This window comes from Azolla caroliniana, unplaced genomic scaffold (assembly GCF_043228905.1).
Source record: "Azolla caroliniana isolate FFs.n. ecotype wild unplaced genomic scaffold, voAzoCaro1.0.p SCAF_17, whole genome shotgun sequence".
Classification (NCBI taxonomy): Eukaryota; Viridiplantae; Streptophyta; class Polypodiopsida; order Salviniales; family Salviniaceae; genus Azolla; species Azolla caroliniana.
This window is the reverse complement of record NW_028230452.1, coordinates 2,034,662-2,058,130: the sequence shown is the minus strand read 5'-3', so window position 1 is coordinate 2,058,130 and position 23,469 is coordinate 2,034,662. Positions and strand designations below refer to the sequence as shown.

The 23,469-nt window shown below is 39.3% G+C and overlaps 2 protein-coding genes across 4 annotated transcripts; both read left to right on the top strand.

The window, feature by feature from the left end:
* The first annotated feature begins 16,209 nt into the window (after positions 1–16,209).
* Positions 16,210–18,849, top strand: LOC147852750 (Polynucleotidyl transferase, ribonuclease H-like superfamily protein). 3 transcript variants are annotated; one of them, XM_087333701.1, is made up of 6 exons: positions 16,218–16,822; positions 16,931–16,990; positions 17,192–17,304; positions 17,963–18,031; positions 18,124–18,175; positions 18,254–18,849. In XM_087333701.1, the coding sequence occupies exons 1-6, from the start codon at positions 16,337–16,339 to the stop codon at positions 18,404–18,406; spliced, it is 933 nt and encodes a 310-aa protein (XP_087189827.1). In that variant the 5' UTR covers positions 16,218–16,336; the 3' UTR covers positions 18,407–18,849. The 3 variants fall into 3 exon arrangements, with proteins under 3 accessions (XP_087189826.1, XP_087189825.1, XP_087189827.1); XM_087333699.1 differs by having other exon boundaries at positions 16,214–16,822; positions 18,124–18,849; XM_087333700.1 differs by lacking the exon at positions 16,931–16,990 and having other exon boundaries at positions 16,210–16,822; positions 18,124–18,849.
* Positions 18,850–20,588: 1,739 nt separating this feature from the next.
* Positions 20,589–22,952, top strand: LOC147852749 (uncharacterized). The gene is made up of 7 exons (XM_087333629.1): positions 20,589–20,986; positions 21,087–21,106; positions 21,249–21,377; positions 21,481–21,576; positions 21,661–21,760; positions 21,861–21,974; positions 22,224–22,952. Exons 1-7 carry the CDS (start codon positions 20,665–20,667, stop codon positions 22,487–22,489), a joined length of 1,047 nt encoding a protein of 348 aa, XP_087189755.1. The 5' UTR covers positions 20,589–20,664; the 3' UTR covers positions 22,490–22,952.
* Positions 22,953–23,469: the final 517 nt, after the last annotated feature.

The window sequence follows — 23,469 nt, the reverse complement described above, 5'->3', positions numbered from 1 at the left end:
ATGCCAACAACTAATGCGATACTTGGTCCTGTAATAGTCAAATACATTAATTTTATAACCATTTGTTGATACATCTTAACATTTGTGATGGTGTAAAGGTCATAACCAAGAACAATATTGCATTCAAATTCATGGAAATGAGAATAGAGAAAATAAAAGGAGATTCACAATAACAACACCAAAGCTTGCGTTCAACCATAATGGTTCATCAATGCTTTAACACGTGTTTATGTAACATAGTTTGGGCACGTGCATTCAAAGTTATTATTTTGGAATATTTTTTATGCTCTGTTGTGTTAGTGGTTTAAATTTTAATCATTTGAGAAATGAAGTATTTTAATTGATTTCTCAATTAAATGCTCATGGATTGTTAAGAATATGACTTAAGCATTTCTTAAAAAAAATTTATATCTTCGAAAAATTGAGTGCATGGTCGATAATAACTTGGTTTGCACACAAACTAGTTACTAAATTGCAAACTGTGGCTTAAAACACCTCACTTGTTTGTGAATCTCTTGAATAGTTTGGTTTGAACTTAGAAAACCCTTTAATGGTTTGCTTTAAATGGTTTCAGTTTAGACAATTTCCATTTAATATCTTTTCACAAATCGGTTTGGTTTGGTTTTATTTTTATTTTTTTAAAATGGTTTGAGTTTTAGACTCCCAAACTGAACACGAGCTGAATTGTTGCCGATTGTTAGATGTATTACAAGACTTTGTTTGTAGTTGATACAAGTAGTTTCTCAACATTTTAATCCATAATTAGCTTGCTGTTTGTTTCAATCCATAAAAATCACTTTTTCAAGTTGCATGCAAAGTTAAGATTGAGATTGTTTTTTGGAACCTTCTAATTGTTCCACGAACACTTATTCCGTCAAAATATCATTTAGAAAAACAATTTTAACATCGATTTTATTTAAAGTCCAATTTAGAGTTGTTGCCACAGAAATAAAAAATATAATCGACATCATTTTAGCCATTGGTGCAAAAGTTTCTTCATGATCTCCACCATACTTTTGAGAATAACCTTTGGCCACTACTTGTGTGTTACGACTATTTAAAGAACCATTTGAGCTAAGACCAATACACTCATCCACAACTAATTACATCCTTTATCCCTATGGGTCTAGGCATTAGCCTCCTAGGTATAACATTTTTATGCAATGCATCAATTCTTCGTGCATAGCATACATTCACTTTGATTTCTCACATGCATCTTCAAAACAATTAGGCTCGCGGTAATTAGTAAATTTAGCCACGGCCCACGAGTAGATAATATTGTGCAATACAACTATCATATGCTAACCTTTGAACAAGTTTTCTTACTTTAGTAGATCTTCTCAATTATAAAGTTGATGTCATATTATTTATGTCAAATTCATCTGCAATCTCATCCTTTTTCCCATGTTCACCATCACTATCTTCATTCATGTCCCTTGCCTCACTTGACAAAGGCATTTGCACCTCACACTCCAATGATTTTCTGTAATGTATTTCATCTAAATTTCACATTTAAAAAAAGGTAAAGTTATCATTAACTGCATCAAAGCATTTACATCCATTTTTTATGGCATCATTCCTAGAAAAATGCATTTTATTGCTTTCTCATCAAGATTTTGCAGTACTTGACTAGGTAAATGAATATAGCAAACACATCTAAAAATATTTAACGTATAAACTTGGGACAACTCAATGGGACTCGGGAGTATTAGTATCGATTATGATTGTTAGGATTTTGTTTATTAAAGTCATTGCATAATGTCATGCATAAACCCAAAACCAACTTATTTTGATGAACTAGAGTCGACAACATCGCTCTCAGTGTCTCTAAAATGTTTCTATTTTATATTTTTGCCACTCAATCATTTGAGGGGTGACTTGTCTTATGATACCATTTGTTTTCAAATATTTATCAAACTCAATGTACATATACTCACTCCCTCCATCACTTCAAAGTACGCTGATTTTCCTATCACATTTAATTTCTACCATTTTCTTGTATTCAACGAGCTTTGAAAAAACATCACTTTTATTTTGTGTAAAGCATATCCAAACCATTATTGAGTAATCATCAATAACTGTTGAAAAATACCTTGACACTCCAATGACTGGAACTTGTGAAGGACCAAAAACATATGTATTAACTAACTCTAATGGTTTACAACGTTGCTCACACAAAGGTAAAACGATTATTATTGTTCATATCTAGAAGTCCTTCTGCACTCACATGCCCTAGTCTCTTATGCCACATCTCGAATTCATTTCCTCATTTGCAACCAAACATTTGTTTTTTGTATCACTCAACATAAACGCGTGTATTACTTTTCTTCTAGATATAATCGTCTCTCCTATATTTGAACTTGTTATTCTGCATCCAAATTTATTAAATAACACATCGATACCCTTCCCTACTAATTGACCAAAAGACATTTCTTTGTTACATTGAGTACATACCACACATCTTTTTTCTTTTTCTTTTTTTCCAAAATGAAGCTACTTTCCCATTAGTTAGGAAGGGTTATTACAAAGAGAATGTACAAGGAGGCTTATACATAGATCGGGGAATCTCCCTCCGATCAAGTTCAAGAAAATAAGACTAGTTACATCACCTTTCAGACTGACTACTTAATGTAAGTACCTATAGCTAAAAGCGACGCCCTTCAGTGTTGGCTAGTACGAGACAACTCTTGGGGCTGACAACGAAGGGAGGGTGGTAAGTGAGTCGGAAACAGCCAGCGTGGGGGCTGGTAGTTCAACATCGGGCCACTTCCTCCTTGTGTCACCATAGGCGTGTTCTGCCATTTCTGCCAAAACCGCAAACGGGCAGTGACCACATCATTGGAATGGCTACAAACCTCGTCCAATTGCCCTCGTAGGCAGCTGATAAGCGCAAACCATATGTCCATGATCACTTCCTCCGGGGGCCACACTAGATCTTGAAAGACCTTTAGGCAACGCGCTATCCATACATACCACAGGGTGAAGCCTACAATCAGCATCCAAATTTCCGGGAACTTAGGGGATGCGGACTGCAAGCCTCTCTCAAATCGAATCTTGGCGATTTTGCCTCTCATGCATATGTTGCACCAACTATCCGCATTGAAGGCGTCTGTCCACCTATCAACGAAGTGATCAATCCATGCTGCAACACTCCACGATGTTGTTCCTTCCACTTCACATGCCGCAAGGAGGTGAGTCACTCTATCCCATACCTTTTGAGCTTGAGGGCAATCCCACATACAATGCTTCAGAGTCTCAATAGGTGAATGGCAAAGTGGGCAGCCTAACGGGCCGCCACGTTCACCTAGCCATTTGCCAACGGGAACCACATTATGACCGATTTGCCACCAAAAAAACTTTATCTTTCCCGGCATGTGGAGACGCTAGAGACTCTTCCAAAAGGTAATGAACACCTCATCAGGGATGCCCAATGTACGCCAACCATTGCGTAAGGGGCCGTCTAGCTGTAGTTGAAAAGTCCGATCCAGTTTAGTGTTGTACTCGAAGAAATGGCGAAATCTGCCATCATGTTTCCACCTGAAATCCCCTGGGTTCCATTCTAGTTCAATGAGGGGACGACAACCATATACCCATAACTTCCAATGGGGTTCCACCTTAGCAACATCCGGGTCTGTCTTCCAGATGTTATCAACTTGTGCCACCACGCAGATTGGGTGCCAAGAGCCCCTACTCTGACTCTCCCCAAAAATTGTATCTCTTCCCGATCCGCTCACGCCCTTCAACAACTTAACCCTTCCAGCCTCATCAAAGAGACCGAACCAAGCATCCACTCTCACCTCCCCCATCGGAACCCTATCAACTACCTCAACTATCAATCTCCGCATTTTCATGGCTCCCTTGAGGGGAGGGAATGGGACCTCGTGGGCTCCTCCTAAAGCCACTGTGCGTCTCCAATCATCTATAGAGTGGAGCCCTGTTTGCGCCAACTTTCCCCATGCTAGGCCCTTAAGCTGCCCTAACATCATGTCGTCACTTGTTCGCACCTGAGGGTTCCAAAATAATGGTTGTCCAGACCACTCGATTAGTGTCTCCGGTGTGTGCTTGACCAAATGATGTCGTACGTGACACCATGCCCGCAAGATGGAGTTCGTGACCCTCTCCTCCAAATGACAAGCCATCTTGGGTGGGACTCCGCTCGTGCAACACCAATTCAAGGAGTCAGGCCAAGGCCTACCATACTTGGGAGTCCCTGCCTGCAACCTATTGCGAAGTAGAACCTTCCAGCACCCCTTACCTGGAGGAGGCATCGAACCATCATTTTGGCTAGCAATGCTCGACATTGCATTAAGGGGTCTATGAGGCCAAGCCCCCCTTTGGCCCGTGGTCGGAATCAAGATACCAACATCGTTTGCACTAAGCTTAACAATGGTCAATGAAGTGCATTTTCATCACATTCATTTGCATTCTTAACAATGGTGAATGACAACGATAATTTCCTCAATTGTTTTGACATTTGGCCCTGCTTTGCACGCTCCCTCTTCCTCCGTTATTATTGTAATTCTCATATTCTTGTTGTTTTCATTGTAAATTTGTTGATTTGTCATTTTCCATAATCTTGATATCTATGTCAGTGTTGCCATCTTCCTCTTTGAAATTTGTGTCTATGAGCATTAATAGATGCTTCTTTATTCTAATCCATACCACTCTTGGATGCACTTTTATTTTGTTCCTCTTGAAACAACTTAGGTACCAAGTGGTCAAGTGATAGTATTCCAATAGCATAAATAGATTGTTTAAATATTTTAAAGCTGGATGGCCTCCTTAAACACACACACACACAACATCACCATTTACAATACAATTATCAATGCCAAATCATCAACAAATAATCTTATTTTTCCAACCTAGTCCATGATTGTCATGTTTCTATCCATCTTTACATTTTATAATGGTTCTTTAAGTTGTAGCTTTCGAGATGAAAATACATTTGAAAAAGTCTTTCCTATAGTATCTATCTCACATTTCCTTGGCCAAAATTTACAAGTTTTTACATGTGAAATAAAAAAAGACGAAAGCATGTTTGAAGTCATTCCCATAGCTTGAGCATCCTTTATATGTCAATCCTTTGCATTAATGTGCGTCTTGAAAATCTTCACTTGCTTCCTTGCTATAGGCACTCGAAGAATTGATTCATCTAGCTCAGTTAACCGGTAAGTTCTGTTGTCAAATGCTCTTCGAACTTCGTATGGCCCGAACCACCTTTTAGCAAATTTCCTTGTTGAGTTGTATTGATGATCTAGACTACTGTTGTAGACTATCACCCAATCCCCTTCTTCAAACTTCCGCAGTCGAAGTTGGTGCTTTTTATCAAATCGATGTTTGTTTCGAAATCACGCTTCTTGTTGTCGGTGCACCGCTTTCGTTACGTCTTCCTGTCTTCCTTCTAGTTGTCGTATTTGGACCGCCAGTAGTTCTTCCTAAAGTCTCATCTCTTCCTTCCATGGGCACTGTCCATGTTGCAATTGCGGTTTTCGTAGGCATAACCAGAGCTTGTCCGGTCATAAGTTCCGTTGGCATACATCCGGTCACGGAACTATGCGTTGTGCGATCTGCCCATAGTGCATACAGAAGCATCTGTGGCCAATTCTTCACCGTCCCGTCGCACACTTTTGCAAGTGCATTCACGGTTGGACTATGTCCTCGTTCGATCTTCCCATTTGCTTCTAGGTTGTATATCGTGGTTAGTGTCATTCGTACTCCATGTTTAGCAAAGAATTCCCTAGCTTTATTAGAGTCAAGTTCTCCCCAATCCGCAATCACTTGTCCTACGCACCCGTACCTGCAGAACACTTCTTCCAGGAGAAATTGGCATACTACAGAACATGTTTTTCTCCGTAGCGCCTGGCCTTCTACTTGGTTCGTCAGATCCTCCCGAGCTAACACCAAGTACTTCTTTTGCCCAATCGCGGTTGGCATGACCACGATGTCGACCATCCATTTAAAGTTGATTGTCGGTGAGAATGTTGGATGTAATTTGTCCTGATGTCAAACTCCAGAGTAGATTTGACATTTTTCGCAACTTTCGGTGAACTCTGCTACATCCTTGTACCTATTCTTCCACCAATATTTTTGCTTGATCTTTGCCCATGTTGCCCATGTTCCCCGATGTCTAGCCTAATCGGATTCGTGAAATTTGGATATTACTTGTTTCTGTTGTTCCTTTGTGCCAACTACCCGGAGTGGTATACCATTTGGTCTTTTCGGCTCCCTCTAAATTAATCCATTGTTCAAGAAGAACTTCTGGACTTGCCGTTTCTTCCTTCGGATATCGATTCTCTTTTCTTTATTGTTCAATGATTCCTCGATTTCTTGTAGCACTTTCCCAATCAGTAAGCTTTCTCCCTTGTATTCGTCTTCTCAAAACTCCCGAATCACGTTCACCCGACATATGTGCTCCGAAGCAAAGTAGTTTTCGGAAACTTCTTCATTATCCGATTCGATTATGTCATCTTCGAACCGGGCCCTTGATAACATATCCGCTACTGTATTATATGTCATAACTTCTTTGTCTTAATAAGCAACATGACTTTGTACTTGAATAGAAATTCTTAAATGCAACCAATGCACAACATTAACAATATATGTCAACTTTGAAATATTACCAAGCACCTTTGTTGTTGTTGATAAGACAAGTTGCAAGTTGCAACTTTGATGCTTGAGATACACTTTCATATGCTATCATGACTTGGCATGTGCAACGTAGAAAAGCACTTAAATTCGGGTTTATAATAGGTTAAGGTTATGATCCAAGGGGTTCGTTGAAAGAGATAACATTAAATCAACAAAAAAATACAGCTCAATTAGCAAGGGATAATTATTACAAAGGTAAGGCATAATGTTTAAATTTTGTTATGGGTTACGTCGGGAAAAAGGTGATCTACAATGTATGATATATATATATGACGTATGCGATAAAAACAAAAGAGGTACCTTTTGTTACAGTAGAGTATGGAGGTCAAGTGCTACTCGTCATCTTCTTTCTTTCTTTCTTTTTAAGTCAAGATTCACTGTGGTATTAATGAAAGATGTCGAAAGGCTACAAAAGAATCCACACAATAAATTAGAACCCTCCTACCCACATGAATCAACATGTCTAGTAGCAGAAACCCTCGTTCATGGTCCTTTCAAGACATGGGGCGGAAAAGGCATCTTAGTGGAGCATATCTCCATTTTATTCTGTCCCCAAAAAAGGTGAAGACCTCTGCCTTTTATCAAATTTCTCGAAATTGTTGTTGCTTGCGAAACACAACATCAAGCTCACCATGTATTGCCTAATATTGACCTATTAGAGCATGCATGAACATCAACCATATCTCCTTGACTACTCAATCGCATTCGGTTTGACTTTCTGAAATACACACTTACATTTTGCCTTCCACAATATCCAAACTACTAAAGACGATATCGTAGACCAAACCCTGTCTTCTTCCATACAATGGATTTGTGTAGTATAAGAGGCCTCCAATACGTGTCTTCCATCGGAGAAGAGAAGAAAATCAACATAGTCCCTTTCATAATTCTGTATTTCTTCAGCCAACCTTCCCCATCTCACAAAACCCCATGTGTACACCTATTTACCATAAATAGGATACAAAATTCTCAACATTCTTTTCCATATTGCTCTAGCTATAGGACATACCCATAAAACATGGTGAACCATTTCATTGGGAAAACCACAACTATCACATTTTAAATCATGGCAATGCCCCTTCATCCATGACTTCATAGGAATGCCATAATGTACCAACCAACAACCATCTAAACAAGACAACTTTTCTAGGAATTTGCATGGCCCATAGCCATTTCCAATAAGCATTCAACCAAGAGTGTCGTACATTACCCAAGCTCCAAAATTTACATGTTGTTGGCGTAACACCCACACGTCTCCTTAGCAACTCTCTACCCATTTTTATCGAGTACTGAAAAAATGGGATTTGCTTACCTAGCATCCCTTGTGCTGATATGCTTTGCCATTTCCATTCGTTGGGATCCCACAAAAGTTGATCAATGGGCTTATTCTCGTAGACCCACAATTCAGATAAATTGTTTATATCATTTGGGTGTGTATTCAAACATCCATTTTTTATCGTTTTTCCACAATATACGAACATGCAACATACACCCTTGAGATACAACTTCGTCTTCCATAATGATAGAATGAGGCCATCCAGAATGCAAAACATGGAAATAAAGACAGTCATGAGATGCTACTCGTCATCTTAGTCATCCATATCCTATTCTAGCTGCCCCATGTAATGGGATTGAGGATTTTATCCTGAATTGTTTCTTGTTGCAAGCTTCATAGGACTATCACGAATCATTGTAATCTTCTTATAACAAGTTATGTAAACGTGGATAAGATTTATATTCAATCTTATGTGCTTTGTGGTGAAATGAGAATTGTCATGGGTATTCCACATCAAGATTTGCATCTCTATACATTGATCTATGTGTAAATTTTGTAAATTTTTAGAAGGCGCCACTCGACTCCATGCATATAAGTGTTCATCATGCAATTGGCTAGGAAAATTTGTGGGAATTGTGATAAAATTTTCAGATCATAAATTGGAGTTTTTGGGAGGAATGAAGGGGGACAATAGTTGTTGCTCAGTATCCGACTTTCTTATGGCCAATGGGCGTCCGAAGGCATGGGACTACACAACGACCACCCGATTGGCGACACAATGCAACACACAAGATTTCAGGTGTTGATCGTACGAAGGAGAAGACCCATGGTTAGGCAGACGAAGTGACAGTGATTGAATGCGTCGACCTTATTGCCGTCACTCGAGTGTCTTTTTTGTTTCACGAAATTATATAAGAGAACTAATATATTGTGGTGTGCATGTGTTCCTTTGTGCCACCCTTTTAGCACACCCTTTTTAGGATGCATGTACCTATGTCGACCCACCCTTTTAGCACTCCCTTTTTAGCTAAGCCAACCCAAATGGGTACCTTTGTATCAACTATAAATTGAGTAAGAAGTAAGAAGTTAACTAGGTTGGTTTTGATCTCTTATGTGCATTTCACATATTGGTGGAGATGTAGGGTACCAGCACCCCACATCCAAGCATCCACCTCTTGCTCCTCACCTTAGCTTGCCATTAACTTCTTGTCCCACGAGTTTATCTGATCCCCCTCCTACATGATAGCCCGCATGTCCCCCACCTCAGCCAAGTACAGGTGGCCCTAAACCCACAGGAGCAATTGATCTTTATCCGCCGATTGCTAGCTCGTACACGATAGCCCTCCTGTCCCCCACCTCCGCCAAGTCTAGGTGGCCCTCAATCCACAGGAGCGATTGATCTTTATGCGCTGATTGCTAGCTCGTTTTCCATCACTAGCCCCGTCCAATTATTAGGGCTGACAGTTCCGCATGGATTTCCTCAACGTCGTTGTAGTTGAACTCGGTGTCGAACAGATGTTTACGTTCCCATACCATCCTTAGACAAATGGCCTCACCGAACACCTCAACAAGACCCTCAAGAAGGGGATTGCCGCTTACATCAATCCATGCCACAAAACCTGGGATCAAATCTTGCCTTTTGTCACCCACACCTACAATACATCCGTACAACATGGATCAACCCTTTTTGAGCACTCTATTGGCGTAACCCTCACCTCCTACCAGAATCGTCCATTGATGTCCATTCGAAACCTACCACCATGGATAATGCCACATGGGAGCTCTATCTCCAACATATCCTCCCCTGCTTTGACAAGCCACTGCTCATGTTCCTGCTCCTCAATCTCTTGTTTCTCTCAAGGGGGAAATGTGATGTGCATGTGTTCCTTTGTGCCACCCTTTAGCACACCCTTTTTAGCTAAGCCAACCCAAATGGGTACCTTTGTATCAACTATAAATTGAGTAAGAAGTAAGAAGCTAACTAGGCTGGTTTTGATATCTTATGTGCATTTCACAATACACTTACACTATTAACCTTCACACAAATAAATAAAATACATGCATATAGCATTTCCTTTGCACATGTTTAAAAAATTACACACATACATATGTTCATGTAAACAAATACACAAAAATGCATAACATACACAAGGTGCACACATAAATACATATATTAACATACATACCCATAATTCTTACGTACAACAAGAATACATACACAGTCATAAATATAGACTTAGTACATATGAAGACATACATACATACATATGTGTGTGTATGATTATGTATATAAACATGAACATATACATAATCATACATACGCATACTCATTCACATTCAAATACATTTACATACCTACACAAACACTTACACTCTTAAACCAACACACACACACACACACCACTTGTACACAATATAGAGATGTACACACTTATGTACATATAGACTCACATGCTCATATGCTTGTGCATACGATCCTTTCCATACACACACATGCATATACATATACAATCACGATATATATGTACCATACATACACTCACACAAACACGAACATCACAAATATGCAAATACATATCATATTACTCAAAATCAAACCTAGATACACCCATCTCTATTTACACTCTTCATGTTACACCGATAAACAAATATCTAAACAAAGGCACTCAAGTGAGGAGCTGGTGAAGGCTCTAGTAACAATCTATTAGATTCTCACCCCATACAACTAGCATTCTCGACATGGGAAGAAAATAATAGTGTTCTAGGACGTATAAAGTGGAACGCTATTTATTTACAATTCTCCACTAGGATCAATCCATCTTCCATGGTTTGGTTCCCCCAAGGTTTCACTCACATTTCACACACATGCATGTAACTTCACAACATTGGCACAATGTCGAAGAGATGAGGTAATGAAGAGAAAACGACATTTAGATGGATACCCTCTTATAGAGAGAAGAGGGTTTAGGGCTTTGATACCGTGTAGGAAAAAATCGAGAATTCATGTATGTGTATATGTATATGTATATATGCATTGAAAATGGTGAGGTGATACCCGTGATATACAAGTGTACATCATGAGCATTTTTTTTTTCTTCAAAGATTTTCTTCAATAGTATTAAGAAAAAAACGCCTGAAGGCTACAAATTGAACTTGTCTACCCAGAAGCTTACAACTTTTTATGTACAATGATGTACAATAATCCTAAGACCAAAGATAGGACTTTGTAGAAGGTGTTGGAATTTGTTGATGTACATTACCATGATTTACTGATATTCAATAAGGGCTCCATGGAAGTTGATAGTGCCATTGAGGCCCTTGAGTTGACTCAGTAAACAGGGGCAACTTTTTCCATTAGTGAAGAAGCTTCTTCCTTCTCTTGTTCATAGTCTCTGGGGAACCATGCATATTGTCATATTGGCCACGAACTACTGCCCGCAAGTTCTTCCATATATCAAGCAGGACATTTGAGAGACGAAGATTTTACCATAAAACATATGCTCCATTGGTATTAATAAAAAGCCCGGAGGCAGTATACAAATAGTACATAATATTGTTTCATCTCCACCAGTATATCTGAAATGATTCTAGTATTTGTAAAAACTGTTGGGAAAAAAAACAGCCATAAAACACAACATTGATTCCAGTGATCTGCTGCAGATTCCATGTCCTCCGTCTTTCCAATCATATGTGTCAGGTGTAAGAAGATTTCCGTCTCTGTAAGAAGATTCACCATCCCAACAGAAACAGTTGCAAACAGATCTGAAGTGATTCCAACATTTGTAAAAACTGTTGGGGAGAAAAAAACAGACCATGAAAATGAAATGTACTATACTAATTCCACCTCTCACCCCATTTGCTTCGATCCCCACAACTTATTCACTCTCCCTTCATGATGTGCTTAGGCCCCCTCACCAACATCACTCCTAAAAACAACCAAATTGCTTCATTCAATCCACCTCCACCATCTCGCCGAATGCCACCAATGTCCTGTGGAATTAACAACAAAATAAATAAAAAATTCCTCATCCCCTCATGAGCTGCTTCGATCCCCCCCACCATCATCACTCCTAAAACAGACACATTGCTTCCTTTAGTCCACATCCACCATCTCGCCGAATAGCACCAATGTCCTGTGCAATGAATCAACAAAAATGAGAAATTGTTCCTCATTCCCTCATGATTTGCTTCGTTCCCCCACACCATCGTCACTCCTAAAAACAGAGAAATTGCTTCAGTCAAACCACATCCACCATGTCGCCGAATACCACCTCTGACCTATACAAAAACAACAAAAACAAGTGAATAATGGTTCCTCATCCCCTCATGATTTGCTTCTGTCCCCCCCACCATCATCACTCCTAAAAACAAACAAATTGCTTCAATCAATCCACATCCACCATCTCGCCGAGTACCGCCAATATCTTGTGTAATTAACAACAAAATAAGTGAACAATGATTCCTCTCCCCTCCTGATCTGCTTCAGCCCTCGCACCAACACCACTCATCCTCACACCATGACAAAGTTGCTTCAAATCCCACTGCCATCATCCCGCAACCTATGAGAACCATAATATCTGTCTTAAGTCAACCCATATCTAGGGTATCTTGCTTCCCCTATTCCATCTCACCGATTAACGCGGCCCTGTAATCACAACAAAAAATGAGTGAAAATCATTCCTCGCCTTCTCATAATAATCTGCGTCAGCCCCCACTCCAACATCACTCATCCTAACCACAAAAAACAGAAAAACGGCTTCGTCCTGTCCCTATCTACCATCTCACTATCTCCGATTCGACAATCCTGTTACACTAACAACCAACAAATGAGTAGAAAACAAACAGAAATCCTCACCTTCTCCTAGTAATCTTCGACAACCCCCACCACCATCAGTCATCCTAATCAGAAAACAACTTAAACCTATTTCAACCTGTCCACATCCACCATGTCGATGTCTCTGATTATCACACGAAATCTGCCTCATACCACTAAAATCTTCTTTTACTAGCCTGATTCAGCATCCAGAACATCATCCCATTTCCTCATATCTTCTTCTAGCATATGTATATCTTACCTACATTAAAATAGGCTTCATACATGCCGCCACCGTCTCCTCCCTGTTATCTCATGTTGTTCGCCATAAGAATGGTACTGGTGGCGGGAACAACCAACGAGGTGGCACATAATTCCACCTAACCTCCGTGCCTGCATCTAACATTATAGGAATAGCTGACCAAACTCGTCGTAATCTCTTTCTTTTTCGAATGGCTGTGTTTCCATAGCCTTTATACCTGTCATACTCACCTTTAACCGAATGTACTAATAAATTCCAAAAAGACTTTACCTGATCCACAACGTGAATGTCTTCATCATTGTATAACTTGGAGCACCGAGCTTTCCAAAGAACCCATAGAGACAACGAGGAGACAATCTGCCAAACATAGCTCCGTGAGAAGAACTTGACTCCCTGCAAGGATCCTGAAGTAGAATATACCTGAAAACTTCTTACATATAAAGACAATGAAGAATGATTATAATGATAAAAAGCCCTTTGTTGATCCAACATTCCCCAAAAGACTACACCCCACGTAAAAATAGCAGACTTATACTTACGGCCTAGAAGCCTAAGAATTCGACACCAAAAACTTTTTGTGGAAACACATTCCCAAAATGCATGATGCAATGTCTCATCCACAAACCCACACATAATACATGACCGATTACTCACCGATCCCCTCAATAAATGACCTATTGGCAATGCATAATGAATCATCAACCACCGAAAATGCAATATCTTATTCATGCATTTAATAGACCAAAACTGTTTCCAAAACATAACCATATGAGTAGACGAAGATTTGCCACATCATAAAGTCGATTACATCGACATTTCCATAAATTATGCCCATAACGTTACCATATTCATTGTTTTCCAAACCTAGACAAATCGCACCTGCTTTCGAGGTTGCTGAAAGGGGCTAACTAATATCAATCTTCTATTGTGTACCATCATTGCCTCCTGAGCATCGTTAGCCTCATGCAACATCAAGCTGGAATGTAACACTCCCCAAATCGTTGATCCCCTTGAAAATAGGCAACCGACATTGATTGATAAGAATAACGAAAGGACTTTATTCCATACTTGTTGAGCCAAGGGACAAGACCAGAGGACATGCTTGGTAGTCTCCTGAGCTTCATGGCAAAAGCCACATTGACGAAGATTGGGTGCTACATTCCCTTTCAATGAATGACCAATTGGTAATGCCATATGCACTAATAGCCATATAAAGAGAATAAATTTAGTTTCCCCCTTAAATACATCATGAGCATTATTGTCACATGACATCTTATATTATCTATTAATCCTTGTATATCTTATATTAGAATGATATAACAATATACCATAGGATCCTCGTGTCATGTATTACAAGCATATAACATCGAAATGTGAGGTTCAACAATGATATATACCATTTTCTATAAATATCTTATTTTGGTGCTTGATCTAAGATGGTCATGAGTTCAACTCTTCCCAAAACTGTTGTGTTCATGACACCAAATGACAAGAATGAACACATTAACAATATTTTCAACAAGTCCTAGTGTGAAACCTAACCAATCCACCGAACAATGGACTTATTTCTGCACAACAATAATATTTAAAATAGCTTCAAAATCATGTTGTAGAACATTAGCAAGTCAAACCAAACGGTGAGAGAAATAGAGTTGGAAAATATAAGGCCCCCAAAGTGAGACATGGAACACTAAGTGAAGATGATTACGTGAGGAGATGCAAGGCATCATGAATGCACTAAGGCATGGATAATCTAATAATTCACATTACTTGATAGTATTTAGATGACATTGTAACTACTACACGATCCCAAAAGTGAGGATTGCGTGACACATAAATGATGAGAAACCTTGATTTGAAGTGCTCAGAGTTGAATTAGGTGATCCTCAACAATAGGATACTTCAAGTCTTTTGGAAACTTAAACATCCTCCAACGAGGATGATGATCTATTTTTGCAAAGAATGAAGTATGTTTGATGATGGAATGTACCGACTCATTGTAAGAAAACTTTCTAGAATGCAATAGGCTAACTCAATCATCTTGTTGGCAATTGTGAGGATCCAATATTAGTAATACAATAGTCAATGAATAAATGAAGATGCCACTTTAACAACTTATTTGCATGCTCAATTTGGCCATTGCGTATGTGTGATAGTGATAGCTTGAAGCTTAGATGCAAATTTAAGCAACTTGAGCGTGCTTTGAAAACTTGAAGATAAATTTGCACTCGAGTCTAAGGATTCAAAAATATACTTAGATCTCAAACAAGAAGCATGATATGGAAAAACATGATCTTAAAGATGTCTTGAACAAAACCATCCACACAAATGATTGTATGAATGGACTCGAGAAGGCTTGAACTCGTGGATGCACTAAAGGCACGAGCCACCATAACCTATAGGCTATTAGGACCCAAGATAATTGCCCTTTCATGGACAAAAAATCGACTCTCTTGATCGAAGTGTCACATAAGAGCATTGAGGTAATGCACGTGTTTGCATCCTTGAGTGATATCCAAAAAACTAAAGGCATGAGCCGCCATAACCTACAGGCTATTAGGACCCAAGATAATTGACATTTGATGGACAAAAGTCGACTCTCTTGATCGAAGTGTCATGTAAGAGCGTTGAGATAATGCACGTGTTTACATGCTTGAGTGATATCCAGAAATTTGGAACACATTGATTCGAAACCCTCAACATTTTGAAATTAACCAATAGATTGGAACTCCTCACCACACACATAACTTTGATCATCGTGTTATCCATAGGGAGTTCTTAATTTGAAGCGAATAAAACCTTGTCTTCTACTGGTCCTGCGGAGGTGATAAGGACCTTGGCCCAACGTAGCCTCATTTAGGCAGATGGAACATTGTCCTATAGTGGGGTTGTGGAGGTGGATTGGGTTGGCGAAGGTGCGTGAAAACCAAAAACCAATAGTGGGCTCATGGAGGTGGACCCTGAAGGAGTAGTTTGGTAGTATGTTGACCTCTACTACATGGAATTCTAAATTTTTCTCCACAAACATACCTTACTCTGAGGGCTAGGGTTTAGGGTTTCTTGATGGACACGGAACTGGAATCGAAACCCGAACCCGAACCCGAACTTGAGCCCAACATGATCACAAACGCGAGAATTCTCGATGATATCAAATCCCACTTCAAGCCTATGTGAAAACCTACACCACTTAATGGTTACTCGTAGAGCATGAAATAATTCTTTTGTTTGATTCATCGTCTCCACCTCTGTCGGAGAGAGAGAGAGAGAGAGAGAGAGAGAGAGAGGCCAAGTGCACTGTCGGTTTTGTTTGTTTCTAATATCTATAGCGAGCGCCATGGTTTCTGTTTGCGAACCAGCTGCTTTGGCGTCGTCGCGATGGATCAGCTTCACAACTCACTCCAGTGATACAGCCAGACGTGCCTTCCCTCTGCCACACAACATATATAGGTATGCTCAAACGCAGAGGATACCTTCGTATTCGTCTCTCAGAAATGAAGGAAGCTTGGATGTGGTTACTACCTCAAAGAAGAAGAAAAGAATGAAGAATTTAAAGATGAAAGAAGAAGAAAAGGAAAAGGAGGTGAAGAAGACGAATTACGAAGAGAGACCCCAGGATGATGATGATGACTGTGAGGAGTCTGATAATGAAACGAGAAGATCGGAAATAAAAGAGAAGCTTTCCTTGCTTCATTCCAATGCACATAGACTGAAATCACGCTCTTCATCACCATATCCGGCTTCATATAGTCTTGGTATTGATGTTGGAGATGCAAGAACGGGTATTGCAATCAGCAAAGGTTTTGCTCCTCGGCCTATTGAAGTATATATACAATCTCTTGAAGATATTAATCACCAGTGAAACCTTCTGGACAAAAGTTTCCTAATTGCATTATGTTTGCTTGATAACATATGGTGTATACAATAATAGGTGGTGGAGTTAAAAGGCCAGAAACTAGCCGACTACCTCATCAAGATTGCAGAGAGAGAGGCATGAAGTTTGTAGTTTGTTTATTTATTTATACAACATTAGGAAGATAGTATATTTTAGATTTGTTTATTTTCCTTTTTTCATTGCATTAGCTCATTCATATCTATAAGGACAGATTATATAGCTTTTTCTGAAATGTTACATGATTTGATATCTACATGGCAAAATCTCTCATGTTTTTATGTAAAACCTGGGATGCAGAAGGCAAATGAATTTATTGTGGGTCTTCCAAAGTCCATATCTGGGCTAGAAAGCAGACAATGTAGCAAGGTTCGGCATTTTGCGGGCAGGCTTGCCGTTGTAGCTGCCCAAAGGTATTAAAAAATTGTACATCATTCTTTGATTATACTGCTGATTACCTCTCAATTTAGGTAGCATGCTCTTAATGCAAATGAACTTGGATATGCCAGTTTTTGATGAATAATAGATGGAAGTTCATGTCCTAATATCAAGTTGTAGTGGATTTATCTGGTGAAGCATGATCTTGATCTTTTGTATTGTGATGGGTTAATGTCTATTTCAAGTCCATTGGTTGTTAAAAAATCTGTACAGTAACAGTAACAGCAAACCTAAAACCAATTTTCACCAATGCATGGACCAGCGCAGACTTAAGAAAGAAGAAACAAGCAATCCACATGGCATGCTCTGCAAAGACTTGAATCTGGCATTATGTTTGTGCTGAAGTAATTACTGTTAGGTGCTAGGATGGAATACGCTATCTGGAAAAATATTAGTGGATGTTAGGCACAACCTTCTGAAAACTTGAACAATGGGAACTTAGACTTGACTCTAAGGAAAGTTTGGAGCCGTCTGGAAGGTTGTGGGAGTCCATATTCTAGGGTCGTAAAGAATGTATATTATTATAAATCTTGTCATATGTCCATGTATTTGTGCTTATAATCTTAGAAATGCCCTGCTTGCTTTAATATCATCATGATGGTCCCCTTAAATAACTTTCTCTGTGATGTGCAGAGGCTGCTGTGTATACTTATATAATGAGTTTGGAAGTTCATGTGATGCTCTTGATTACATGCTTATGATGTAAGCACCTTTCTCTCTTGTGGTTCCTCATCAGTCAAACTTGTGGTTTAACCTGTGAAGGTTTCTTCTAATGTGTTTCAATCTGCATAAAGGGGCTCTACTAAGAAAGCTAGAAGAACACGTCTCGATGCCTATGCTGCAGTGGTAAGTTTCCTTCTCATTCTCTGCATGCTAATTATATCTCTGAACGGCCATTATATAGCTGGTTTTGTCTGGTCTCAGATTCTGCTGCAGTCGTATTTTGAAAATGATGGAAAGAATGCAGAGCTTGTTGTGCCTAAGAGATTGTCACTTCAGCAACAGCTGTGTGAAGGCCCAACAATTGTAGATTCAGATGATGATGGTGATTTTGAAGATTACGATATTCAAGTGTAGATATTCAACAATCTGGCGAGTATTCTTACAAGGTTTGATTGTGTAGCACACTAACATGTGGAGAACTTCAGTGAAAGCTTTTACCTGTTGTTCAAAGCAAAGTTATTTCACATACTGAAGTATCAACCATGATAGGACCATCTATGAATTCCTTTTATGCCTATACAACAGCAGCATGGCAACTACATCTGGGAACTTCAATATTTGCTTTGATTGCAGCAGTACCATATGTTGCTAGACACAGCTGTGTTTTCCTGTATAATCGCTAATACGAGAGCCTTGTTTCTAATCCTCAAGATGTAGGCAACACATAACTATAATAATGTACTATCCAGTTTTGACGTGTGTAAATGGCATATCCTTAAACATTTTATACTACATTCCCTTTGCTAGGATTTTTAAACATTTAACTACATTACTATTTCAAGGTCATTTAGTCTAAATGGCCTGTCTTAAAAGGAAATAAGATCTTGCTTGCACAACATACTGACAACTTGGACCCACTTTTCTTAGAGGTTTTGTATGAGTTCCACAAAAGTATCGGTTGATGGATGCCGACTTTGTTGCTCATCTTATGAAGGATTGTGTATTGATTAATATAAAGGTTGGATGAACATATTGTTATGTATGAAGGTTGTTTTATAAACAACTCTTGCTTGAAAATGATATTAGTTGAATGTGGCACGTACAACAAAGGTGGACACTGAAGTGCTGTATAGAATATCAATTCCCTCCATGAATTATGGGTTGTCCAACATTAATGATATTAGCTCATTAATGAATTATGAGTTATTGGCTGTGCTTGCTCCTTTCAAATGATATTAGCCCATGGAAATATAGCAATGATGCTCGAAATGTTTCATACCCCAAAATGAGGGATGTGATGGTAAGATACTCATTGTTCGAACTCTTCACTAGTAGACCCTTTGTAACAAGAAAACACTAACACCTGCAAAGCAACAATATCCTCCACATTGTATTTGAAGAGGTCACACATAGAAAAGTCACGTTGAAACCATAACACCTTGCAATTCTCAATCCAAGAGTTTGAACTCATGCCCATTAGCCAACCAAAGATATGGGAATGGCATCTTCAAGATAATAGGCTTCTACTTGCCTTCACAACATCATTCCCCACTTTTAGGAGTGTTGTGAGTTAGTGACGTTTTCCTACAATGAATAAGAAGTCCCTCACAAATGGCAAGATGGAATGTGTGTGGTCCACAATGGTACACCCAGAATTCCCTCTACAACTATATTGGTTGCAAAGAGTACACATTCACAAGGATGCATTGGAGTGACATGTTGATAAGTCTAGCATTCCCTCTTCAACTATATTGGTTGCAAAGAGTACATATTCACAAGGATACATAGGAGTGACATGTTGATAAGTCTAGCAATGGGCTGGTTGGGCACATTATATAGAAGCATAAGAGTGGGCAAGCGTGTTAGCTAGAGGTTATGGGTCACTCATACTACCCATGTTGAACGAGGATGACTAACCTCGTAATGGCAAAATTAGACAGAATTTTGCTTCGGTTTTCAATCGATCTTGTGGGTGTAAAAAATTGGGAATTCCAGGCACAACATTGTTTTTTTCCAGCAGTGTGGGATCTTGTGAGGTGTTTATATTTCTCTGCTCTAATTGTAGGGTTGTGATTGAAAAGATTTCTTTTTCTGACTGTTCTCAACACTACACCTGGTGATGGTGATGGTGATGGAGTGTAACAATCGGCAAACGGTTCGGTTCGGTTTGAGAGGGTCCAAACCAAACCGTTTAATTTTTTTGAAACCTGAACCGAACCGCGAAACTGTTAAAAAAAAATTCAAACTGTTAAACCATAAAAACCGCGGTTTCGTGGTTCGGTTTCGGTTTTCAACATAGGTCAAAGTTTTAATTTTTAATTTTTAATTTTTTTAAATTTATAATATTTCTTTATTTAGAATTTTTAAAATTTTTAAGATGTTCCTAAAAATGTGAGAATAAATGAAAAGATTGGTTAAAAGCAATTTTTAAAAAAATTTAAAATCTAAACCTGAACCGTTGAAACTGTTAAGCTGTTAAGCCGCGGTTTCGAGGTTCGGTTCGGTTCAAACCGAACCGTTGCCGATTGTTGGAGTGATGCATAGAGGCTTATCCAAAACCCCTTCCCTCTTGTATGTATGTTGCAGAGGTGCAGGGAGTTAGAATGATCGATCTCTTCTGAACAGGTTTCCATACATATTTTGACATAAAATCCATCGATCTGACCGCCCCCATGATCCGCAACAGCACCTGCCCTTGCCCTGCTGCGCCGCCGCCGCCGCCGCCGATCCTCTGCCGCCCCTCCCCTCTCCTCCTGGCAGTGCCATTGGTGCGGCAGAAGCAGAGGCAGAGGCAACGCCATCGCCATCGCCATCGCCTCTTCCTCCTCCACTCGCCTGTGCATCATGTGATCCCCTGCACCACCTGCGGTCCACCCGAAAGGACGTTCTTCTCAGAAGGAGAGCCGGGAGCTCTGCATGACGTGCGTGTGGTGCTTGTGGGTCCCCAGCACGCCGGGAATGTAGGCTCTGTCTGCCGCGCTGCAGCCAACTTCGGTGCTCCTTCTCTTCTTCTTTCCCTGATCAATCTAATCCTTCTTATATGCATATGTATACCTCGGCCATTCTGATTGTTCTGTGTCTTCCAGGAAAGCAGAGTGCAGAGATGTCTTCCTGGTACTTAAAAAAATCTTTCATTTTCCTTTTTTTATACCTTCACCATCCTTCACTATGCGATCTCGGTCTCATGCTTTTTTAAGGCATGAACTAACTAGTTGTCTTTTTACATCTCCTTAATTTTACCTCGTTTTTGTTGCAGGTGAATCCTGATTGTGATCCCAATTCTCAGGATGGGTTTAATGCAGCTAGCAACCCCATCTCTAGAGAACTTTTGCAACAAGCTCGTATCGAATCATCATTGCCCCAGGCTCTCGAAAGCTGCACAATGGTACATAGCTATAATGGATGAAGGAGTTCCATTCCATGGATATCTTTTGCTGGTATTTTTTTGAGTTTTTCATCTTGTCCTTCAAATCTATGTGTGTTGTTAGGCTGTTGCTTTCACAAGGCGTGTTGGGAAAATCCGGCTTCCGAGCTTCACGTTATCTGATTTGATTTCCCCTGAGCATAAGAATCTTAAACTAGCGGTATTGAAACAAAACCCTGATTTTGACTTTTATCTTTAGTTTATTATCCATCCCAAATGATGATGACGACAAACTATTTTACAGCTTGTGTTTGGTAGAGAAGATTGTGGCCTTCATACTGATGAATTATTGCAGTGTACTCATGTTTGTACAATATCAACTGGTTCATGGCAAGGCTCTCTGAGTATGTACATACTGCCCGTCGAGATTTCTCTTTGTTGGGAAACCCGGAAATATTAACTGAATTCCGAGTTTAAACCTTCTTTTTCTTGTGTGTTGTGTAGATTTAAGTCATGCCGTGACTGTTGTGCTTTCGAGATTGTATGAATCATGGGCCCCGAAACAAAGTGACATCTATGATACTGCACGGCTTGATTCGGTAGCTTATAAGACACTGCCTGGTTGGTGTTTATTATTTATCATGAACTTTGATCAGATTCCAAGTACAATAAATTTCATACATATTTCCTTAAAGTAAGACGGGATTGCTAGATCTACTGCATAATGAAAAAACGTTGCCAGATTTATCATTAAACAAAGTGGCGTTATGAACATTGCTAGATTTACTCAAAGTATTGCCAGATTTATCTCTAAAAAAGTGGGACTATGAGAATTGCTACATTCACTGCTAATGAAAAGGAATATACCAGGTACAGCAAGCATCGTCGATGTGGAGAACGTGTTGTATCGGTGGGAACATGTTTTTAACTCTTGCAACGATTTATCAAAATTGGCAGGATTGCCGGAGTACAAAACCCCAGAAAGGTTTTTCTTATTTCTTCGGAAGCTTTTATTTCGTGCCAGGCCATCTATACGTGAAGTTGCATATCTTCATGGTTTTTTGACCATGCTTGAGAATCTAGTATCAGTTGTAAGCAAGGTGGAGAGAAAGAGAGATGAAGATGGTGATTGAAGTTTGCCTTCAACAGGAATAAAGGAAAGAAACCAGTCACTAACAAATTTCTGCAATCAAATTTGCTGGAAGATCTTTACCCAAATATAATTAAAAAAAAAATTTACTAGTACTAATTGCTTGGAAAAGATGACAGCTTTACCCAATATTTCAAGCAAAGCAGGGTATTATTGCAGGTAAATTTGCCCAATCCATTTATTCTATGGCTGGGACGCATTCACTCTGATTGGATACTGTATGGAGGTGCTGTGCTTATTCATTCTCACCATTATTTAGTCCTAATGTAATGGTAGCCTTAGATCAATACAACGAGTATTGTATAAGCTAACAGGAATATATGTGGTGCAAGTAAGGCTTATGCTTGGTATCAACCAACAGAAGTGAAGTAATGAATATTGTGAAAGCTGCAAATTTTGTGCATTGGATTTGAATCTAGCAAGAGATTTGATACATTTTGCTGTTGGATGGAATCTATACCTCCTTTGTTGTCCCAATTTTGCATTAATCATTATGTTCTTTGCTAATCTAAAGGATTGCATCAAAATATACATCAATAGTGTCAAAAAGCGATATATATTCTAGCTATGTCACAATTTTGTTTTCATGTTAACATTATGCGATACTTTTTGAAGTGATCTTTGTGGCTAAGGCGATCTTTTGTTTTAGCTTTGGTATGTTGAACTGTGTGTGTGTGTGTGTGTGTGTGTGTGTACCTATCTCTTGGATCTGTCTCATTCCTAACATGAAATTTGAACTCTTGTAGAGCCCACACCTTCAAAGTTGATCACACAAACTAGGTGTTGAAGTTGCATTATAGCATCAAAGTTGTCATATATATGGCATGCAAGGTAAATGAGGAGGGGCTAGTAAAGGATCAATATCTCTTGCTTTTTATGTGCTCTACACATAGTGTAATTTATGAAAGCGTGAGTGTCACACTAAAAACAACACCTAGAAGGCTGAGGTCATGTGTATCCCTT